The sequence below is a fragment of the Coloeus monedula genome (genome assembly GCF_965178545.1).
Source record: "Coloeus monedula genome assembly, chromosome: 3".
In the NCBI taxonomy this organism is placed as follows: domain Eukaryota; kingdom Metazoa; phylum Chordata; class Aves; order Passeriformes; family Corvidae; genus Coloeus; species Coloeus monedula.
This window is the reverse complement of record NC_138783.1, coordinates 58,207,603-58,216,874: the sequence shown is the minus strand read 5'-3', so window position 1 is coordinate 58,216,874 and position 9,272 is coordinate 58,207,603. Positions and strand designations below refer to the sequence as shown.

Genomic DNA, 9,272 nt, shown 5'->3' with positions numbered 1-9,272 from the left:
TGAAAGCCCAGGGAGATGCTGCCCTGCAAAGCCTGGGCCTCCAAAGGGTGGGTGGGGAAGAGCTGCTGGGTGGGATGAGGAGATGCCAAGTTTGGAGCCTGACACCTACTCAGAGCCACTCTCCACAGCACTCAAGAGGAATAGAGACAGAAAAGAGTTCTTTTTAGGGTCTCTTCTGTCTCAATCTGTGCCTGGGCACACTTATTCTTGGCCATTTGCTTTTGTTTGTTTCAGGTTGGCTTTGACTTGTTTCCTGCCTCTTTCCAGCCAGCCCTCTCACATCTATTTCTGCTCTCACTTATTTTAGAAAAATAACTTCTTTCCTGGTTTCCCTCTTCATCATTTTTGCTGGTGGTGAAAGGAAGGATCTTTTCACTTTTTTTTTTTTTTAACAGAGAATCATTGCTGCTTCCTTTTTTTCTTTCACCCTGCAAATGAAGCACACTAATGAGGATACACACCAGTGCTTGAGAAGTAGGAAGCTTTTAAAACCCACGTGCTGGCTCCAATTTGTGTAACGGATTTAGCGGCAGGTGTGCTGTGTGGAGGGTGCAAACAACGCCTCAAAAGGCTCATGTGGCAGTTCTCTGCAAGGGTCGTGCTTAGGTGTTAATGCAGTGACTTGCTGCAGATGCTTGGTGTACATTACAGTGTCTTGCTTTAGCAAATCACTTGTGCAATCTTTTAGCCAAACCATCTGGATGAGGCTGATAAAGGAGTGCAGGGTCTCGTGGAGGGGACTTGCACGTGCCAGTGGGTGACATTTAACTTGTGTTATGTGACTGTGCATCTGCCTGTCAATCCTGAGACACCCCTTAGGAGCTGCACTAGAGAGGAAGGATATTAAAAAAAGATAAAGGCTTATACACTGTGAGCTGCTTTTGACCAAGCACCAGGATCTTTCAGCTGCTTTGTAAATCATTCAGATGCATTTATGGAAATGTTTTGCTTATATTTTGTGATTCCAAGTATTGGAATAACACTCTAAGATGCTAATTTTAAATGATATTTTGGCCTTTGTCACTGTCTAGCTCTAACTGAATGATTTATCTGTGATATGCATGTGGATAAAAACTCACAGTTGATGAATTAAAAATCACAGGAGAAAGGACACTCTATGTTTTCATTGCATTATAAACTTCTTAATGACTTCAGAGCTTTAATAGCACGTGATTAAAGCTTTAATAATAGAATCCATACTTCTCTGCATGCAGTGCACAAGCAGCATTAACGCTGGCCCATGTTTGTGTATGGATGCTGCAGTTCAGGGCTTGCCTCCTGAGTGTTGGGCTGTGGGGCTTCTGCTGTGTTAATCCAGATCTTGTGTATTTGAAGACCTTACGCTTCCAACCTGTCCTGCCTGCAAAACACCAGACCCTACAGAGGCTCCTTGATCTGATGGTACTACTTGCAGCAGAGAGAGGGGTGATTTGAGGAGATGAGATTTCTTCTCAGGTGGCACTAAAGGAGATGAGAGCTTTGAGGTTTTTAAACACATTGTAACACAGAGGGAAACCTGCTGTTTCGTGAGCATGGAGACCTTCTTGAGTGCAATGGTGATTGAGGGGTCTTAAAAATCTAAGAGTCAGGGAGAATAAGGCGACTTCTTAAAAATTTTTTTCAGTGGCACTTGCAGTGACTGCCCCAATTCACTGCTCCATCAGTCCATGCCTGTTCAGTGCTCAGCTGCAACCTTTGCAGTGAATTTTTGGAATCACAGCAGGAGCAGGAAACACTCTCTGTCCTTTTCAAACGAGAAGATAACAGCAGAGGAGAAGTCAGTGATGACAGGGGGAGCAGCTGCAGGGTGGCAGACCCATGTGTACCAGGTCAGCATGGCCCTGGGCGAGCATGAGCTCCACTGTTTGCTCTTCCTAATACGATTGCTGCCCTCAGACACCAAGCTGACAGCTAGTTTAGAACATCTCCTCACTAGGGGCTTGCTTGCCAGTCTGTGCCTGCCTGCTCAGTCCTTGTCCCATGAAATCTGTGCTTAAACAGAAATATGGTCCTTCTCCATGGTCTTAATAGCAAATGTATTGATGAATGTGAGGTCCCTTTTCCTCCTACATCTGGCTCGCTCTCTGGAAACTGTGCCACACTGAAAGTGGGTGATGTCAGAAAACTGAGGGAATGAGGAGGACTATGGCAGCTGTATCACTGTTCTGATTTTGCTGTTTTGGTCACATTAAATGCCTTTTTTTCTAAAGGGATGCAGTGAGGTACTCAGTCCTTGGTACAGCAGAGAAGGAGGCCAGAGTTTCAATGTTCCCTGTTCACCCTCCTGAGGAATGCCAAGGAGGCTGGGGACAGCAGGGAGTGGGGGAGACCTGCAGAGCAATTTCAGATAATTCTGATGAAAAAAAAAATGTGGTCATTTTGGTGCATCAAAATTCTGCTGCATTTTTTGCTGCTGAATGCAGCAGTCAAGGGGAGCATCCTTGCTTCTAACAAAATGAATTTCTTTAAAACCCTCAAACTCATTTAAAATTATCAATTTGGAAACCAAAGTAGGTGACCTTGCAGATGTTGAACCAATCCAAGCTGAAATGCAGATGTTGGTGCAGATGGCATGGAGCATGATTTAGTCATGATGACAGCAAAAATATGTGGGACACCATTCCTCATATCACCCTTCAATATAACACATTTTCCTAACCATGAATGTTATTTGTGGACTTTTTCCAGACCATGGTCTGCATATAATATTGTCATCTTACTCAGCCTGGCCAGAGAAGTTCATATAAAATATTCATTTAATGATTTGAAATGAAAAGGCTAAGAATGGGCTTTGTATCAAGTCCTGGTATAAAAAAAACTTCTTTTTCTTCATATTTGTGAGATGTGTTTAGTTTATAGGTACTCAGTGAATATTTCCACCCTCAGTAAGAGGTTCCAGGGACTAGTAAATTTTGGCTTGTGCTAGAAATTAACTTGTATGTTATTTAAAAAGAAAGCTCGCTCATGCAATTTGTATGCAGGGAACAGAGATGGTGTATTCTAGTCCCCATGGCACTGTTCCATGAGGTTAACAAGCCTCAATTCACTCTGAGCACGTGCCTGGGAAGTTTATTTGATGCCTGTTGCTGATGAGGAGGCTTAAGCACAAGAGCTGAAGGGCTGAAGTGTGAGGCTCAGCCCTTATGGCTCTGATGTGGCACCGACTTTGGCAGCTGAGCTCCATCTCTGAGCCTGCCCGTCCTGAGCCAGGGTGGGTTTGTGCTGCTTGGTCCCCTCAGCGGGGATTGGCCCTGGCATGGCAGCACCTCACTGCTGCTCCATGAGCCAAATGTGCCTCCCCTGACCATCCTCTCCTGGCCTCACGTTGGGGTTTTCACTCGGGGTAATTTTACTGCCGTGGCTGTGCCTGGTAGATCTTTCTGGCTACTTCATGTGCTTTTCTCACCTACATCCTGATCATGCCTGCTTTGATGCTCAAGTCAAGCCAGTTCAGAAAGCTGAGCAGGTTGAAAATGAAGAATTTGTCCTTTTTTCCCCTGCTTGCTCTCTTTCCTTATGTTTCTTTTGGAACCGAGGGAACTCTGGTGCCAGATTACACTCAGCTGGTAGGGATCCACAGCCTCAGGCAACCAGGGTCTGGGTCTAGTTTCCAGCCCTACCTGGATTTAAACAGTTCAGCCTGTCCAAAGAAAAACTGTATGTGACGGCTGGAAAAACCAGGGTCAATATCTGAGATTCTTTTTTCTACATTTCCAACTGTCAGTATATTTACTGCAATGAGGTTTTTCTTGACTAGGGTCACGCTACAAGTGTAGTAGTAGATCTTTGTTCTGATAAACAGAATTTTTCTGCATGCAGTCACACCAGATGTTCAGACTAAGGATGTTGTGAGTAACGTTAAAGGTATCTGTTTTTTAAAAATAGATTTTCATATGCTTAATTGTCCTGTCAAAAGGTGGAGAATAGATGGTCATGAATATGAAGTTATTCAAATTTTATAATTTTGTCCTTGTCTTTGGAAAAAAAAACCCACCCTCACCTTCATCCTGAAGAATGTCAAATCTCTTCTGCAGTCTTCCCACAGACACTCATTTCCCAGAAAATATAGTTGACTTAAAAAAAAATTTATTCAGTGACAATGCTGTTCACATTGACACAGCAATCTCAAAACCAAAACCACTTCTGAATTAGGCAATTTGTTACCTGTTTATTTTCGTGGTGTAAAGCCTGTCTCCTAGAAGAGGAAATCCCTCAGCTGAACAGTTTGCTTTGCAAGCTATTTTTTTGTAGGGGAATTTGTTTGCTACAAATTGTTGTAAACAATCTCACATTCCTGAGTGAGAGATCACCTGCATTTGCTCTGATTGAAATCTCCTCTGTCTGGACTTTCTGGTTTCTTTTGTTTTGTTTTTTTTAATTTTTGCACCAAAGTTAAATAATAATCCTAAATGACTGTGTAGTGTTACTAACTGCCTAGTGGGTATGAACACAGTAAATATAGAAACAGAATTAGACCAAAATCTGCATTACAAGAGGTAATTAAAATCACTACTGCCGATGTGACTAATGCTATCAAAGCATTAGTGATAGGTCAGACCCTGCTCCAACTCGCAGCTCTATTCATTCCCAAAAAAGGTCTTTCCATAAAAACTGATGAGTGCAAAAGTGCCTTATTAAACTGTGAGATGAAAAATACCTTAACACACTTTCAGAGGGGATGAGTGACACACAAAGCTGGTGCCTGCACTGCAATGAGAGCAGCCACTGGCGCTTCTTTTAGCCAGACAAAGCCATGTTACTTTTAAGCATTCCACTAATTAAAAATAAATGCATATTAGGAAGCTCTGCAAGTCCCAGTAACATGAAAGACGAGTGTTTGCTGAATTTTTGAGCAGTGAAATAACACTGCAAGTCCTGGTGAGACTGGGAAAAGCACAGTTGCTGCTTTGATTTCCCTGGGGTAGCAATGGGCATTAAATAAGGTGAGAGATGTACAGCCTGGGGAAAATTTTGCCCTGAATTTTTATAATTTAGAGGGACGCTGTCAGGTCAAATATGCTCTGCAATGAAATGTTACTAAAGCCAAAACCCAAACCCTTTCCTTCTGAACTGAAAATTTTAAAAAAGGTTCACTCATTTCTTCTCCCTTTCTCTCAAAATCTACTGAAGTACCTCTTCCTCTCCACTCCTGACAGACCCCACTTGCAGTGCTGCATCCAGCTCTGCGCCCCAGCACAGTAAGGACATGGACCTGTGGGAGGGAGTCCACAGGATGGACACAAAGATGCTCAGAGGGCTGGAGCACCTCTCCTCTGAAGACAGGCTGAGAGAGCTGGGGTTGTTCAGCCTGGAGAGAAGGCGGCTCCAGGGAGACCTTACAGCACCTTCCAGTACTTAAAGGGGGCTCAGGAGAGCTGGAGAGGGACTTTTTACAAGGGCAGATAGCGATAGGGCAGGGGGGAATGGCCTTAAACTGAAAGAGGAAGGTTTAGAATTTCCACCCACCCTCATGGCCAGGCCTGGTCCTGGACATGGCTGTATCCTATGGGCCCAAGGAACATGAACTGAAACACAACAGACATCTCCTGAAACAAAGAATAAAACCAAGCACTACAGAAATGTAACTATAAAGGATGTAACTGTAATGAAAGGTAACTGTAAATGATACTTATACATGAAGTATAATTTAGAGGCATAATCAAACAAAAGATTAAAAACTGGATTTATCATAGTTTTTCACTTAAATACCACTTTTTTTTAATGATAAAGATAACAGTACTTTACTGCATGAAAATCTGAGGTGAAAAAGTTTATTCACTCAGGTCATGTAGAAAGCATACAGTGCATTTGCTAATTAACTGCAAGAAAAAGCTTCTTTTTTCAGGACTGCTGGCAACAAAGGCAGATGTGCTGAAGGAATTTCCATGTAAACACACATTTAGTAAGAGCCTTGTTAATATATCAATTCTTTATTGCATTTAGTATCTCATGTTTACAGGACCAAGGTATTTTTTATTTTGAAGTGCACTTCCCCTTAGTAGCAGCATCTGTGTGTATGTGCATACACGTGCATTTGTCCCAACCAGGGATAACCTTCTCAGCCTTCTCCTCCCAACTCCTTTCTCTCCAAACAGGAACTGCATCCTCAATCTCTTTGTTTTCACATATATAGTTATCATAACAATGCTTACAAGACTTTGAAAAATGTCTTCTGTCCCCTCTTGTCATAAAGAGTTTGAAAGCTGACCAGACTTTGAAACTCATCCTAAACGGGACATTTTTGATGTGCTGGTAAAGATTTTTGCTGCAGGACTGATGAAGTAAAGAATGACCACCATAAGCTGGACCCTTTAAAACAATGGTTGTATTTAACGAGACCAAATGAATCTGCCTCCTCCCTTCCAAAGATACTGCTCAAGGTGCAGCTTGACCAACTGCAGGATGAAGAGAAATATTAAAAGAATTGCAAGTCCTCCTTCAGATTTTTATAAGCACTCTTCCTGAATGTTCTTCTATTCAATTACTTTCTAATTAACATCAGAGTATCAGTGATGATGCACATCCCCCACACCAGCTTAATTAAATCACACATTCAATTCATTGAGTATTCCACTGTTCCCAAAGAACTACAAAATATCTCTTCTTTAGTAGATAAAGAGGAATAAAGTCCTCATAGGACAAGCCAAACATCAACTGATTGAATCATAAAGTAAGTCTTTATAACTAACTTGGATATTAAATACACTCTAACACAGATATCTTGCTAAAATACTTTTTCTTCTTCCTTTATAAAAAATAACTTACTTTGTCATGTCTAAATCTCTCCTCCAGTTTTACCTTCAAATGACCCAAGAAAAACAGACCATGAACGAGCTCTAGCAAAGTAACCTTTTTGTCTCCCGACTGAAGAGTCACCCCCATGTGCTGAGGCCACCCCAGGGATTCTGTGTAACAGGGCAGTGGGTGCAGCATCATCGGCTGTGCAACAGAGACATGGCAGGAATTCCCTCCTTGGAAACGCTGCCTCTTGAGTTCTTAGGAGGATTTTGACCCTTTCCCCTTACTTTTCATAGGCAGAACTGAACCAACCTATTTTTGTGTTGTTTTACTTCTTAACAGCCACTTTCTCTAGATCTGACAACTCGGAGCACAGTGCCTGATCAGATACTGACTGTTTACATGTGACGGTCAGCGTTTCCAAACTGCTCCTTTGTTCCCAGCATCGGGGTGAAGCCCTGATGCCTGTCAAGACAAGAAAGCAACAGGAGACGAAGGAAGGATTTCCTGCTTGGCAAGAGCAGTCCTGTTTAAATCAGAGATGGAGTTAACCACCCATTCAAACACATGCACATGAAACACTGACACAGATTGCCTGGGTCTGCCTTGCACAGGATTACCAAATCCCAGTGAACCATGTTTCATGAAACAGGACGAGATGATTCCGTAGTGCTGGCAACACAGCGGGCAGAGGAATGATCACAAACTGTCCTTTGTTTGTTTGTTCCTCTGGAAAAACACTCGTTCTGTCGCCATCCTCTGCCCTGATGCAGTTCTTTGAATGTGCTAAGTCGCTTGAGAGATTTGGGGGGAAAATCTACAGCCTGGCCATCATGTAGATTATGGTTGCTTGGCTGATTAGAGGAGAGTATGTATTTTATTAATAATTGTGTTTATCCTCAGTTTTAGGGTTTGTACGTCCAGCAGCAGTGGGTTTCCTCTTTGAGTTCACACCCCGTGACATCAGTGATGCTTAGGCACTTGACAACATGGTAGATGTGAAGATCTGCTGCAAAATCTGAGGGATCTCTTTGGTGTCCATGGCAATAAAAGAGCGACCTGCTGGCAGTGTCCTCTGCAGCCTAAGGAGCAGAATGAGGGACAAGACACAATTACCATCCCAAATTATCTTCCCTAACACAAGACAGGATTCGTCTTGAATATCTTCCCAATCCAGGCTGTTCACACTGCTGTCACCATGCAATTTAAAGGCTTGGGAAAGCAACAGAGGGAGAAAACACTGAGAGCAGCCAGGGCAGAGAGCTCCTTTCAGCAACACAAACAAGAGGGTTTCCAGAGATTTCTATCCATGTCCTCTTTCTGACATGCCAGAACTCCATTTTGATCAAGGTACCAGCGACCCCATGAGGTCTCACCACAACTGGTTTGCTGAGGGCAGCTACAGATTTACACTGGAAATGAAGATACTTATCCTAAATTGACTACCATGAAGCCACAGCTCTTTCAGTTCAACAAGTCCAATGATTTTAACTGCGCTCTTTGTATTGCTTCTTTGACATTGCTGCAGATTACATGGAAATGTATTTTTCTGCTAATATTAACCTGATGCATTTTTATTCACAGCTTAACCCACCCTTAAAAGTCAAACTAGACACGTGTTACAAACCCCATGTCCCTCATGTCCAGTTAGCAGGCTGGGGATTTATTTTTTCTCTGCTTTTTAGATGAGATTATGCTCTATACTATTCCTCCAATGTTAAATAAACCCTCACTTTTAAAATTAGTTTTAAAAAAGCTGCAACAGAGAATTCCCTTCTCCTTCCCCCACAGCAGTTACAGGAAGGCTTTGTCTAATTCTGCACTTCCACATACACAGAAATGCATTTCAGTTACAGCATTGTGTGCATTTTCCATACGCAGTAAACTAGGCCATTATAAGATCTCCTCTTACACAGCAGGAAAGATTTTTTCAAAATCTTTTGGTCAAAGATTTTTTCTTCTTTTTTTAAATTCCTATCAAAAGTAAAGGGACTTTCTATAATTATAATCTTTCATAATGGATTCTCTTCTGATGAATAACACAGCTCTGGTGTACAGACCCGCAGCCACAACTCACGGGGGCTGTGCAGTTGTATCTTTCAACCCTTTGCTTCTTAGAATTATCTACTGAGGGCCAACTCCCTTTCTGATTTCTCTCATTCTCCTCTAGTTGAAGACTCAAACAGAAACAGAAAAGACACCGCTGATATCTGTGGCTATACCAGCTTTTTGCTGCAGGTACTGGTCCTCAGTGGATGTGGAACCTGGAAGAACATCTGGGACAGAATTTCTTTTTTTTTCCCCTTGTGCCCAAACATTTTAAAGAGAAATTATGTAGCAGAACTAAACCCAGGCATATTGCCTCAGACACTCTACAGAATTTATGTCTCTAACACAAGGGGAGTATCTGAGTCAAATTTTTGGCTGTTTTGAAGACCATTAAACTCCAGCTTCTTTTGTTTCAATCTCTTTTCTTAGGCCTACACACATTGGAACTATATACCGGGCAATAACAAAGGCACCACATCTTTGTT

General features: G+C 42.3%; 1 protein-coding gene across 1 annotated transcript in view; it reads right to left on the bottom strand.

Annotated features, from left to right (window-relative positions):
• Positions 1-5,757: 5,757 nt before the first annotated feature.
• Positions 5,758-9,272, bottom strand: part of VWA8 (von Willebrand factor A domain containing 8) — a 181,253-nt gene continuing 177,738 nt past the window's right edge. The window contains exon 45 of the mRNA XM_082278807.1: positions 5,758-7,820. Within this exon, the coding sequence (XP_082134933.1) occupies positions 7,712-7,820 (109 nt within the window). The 3' untranslated portion in view covers positions 5,758-7,711. The remainder of the gene's footprint in view (positions 7,821-9,272) is intronic.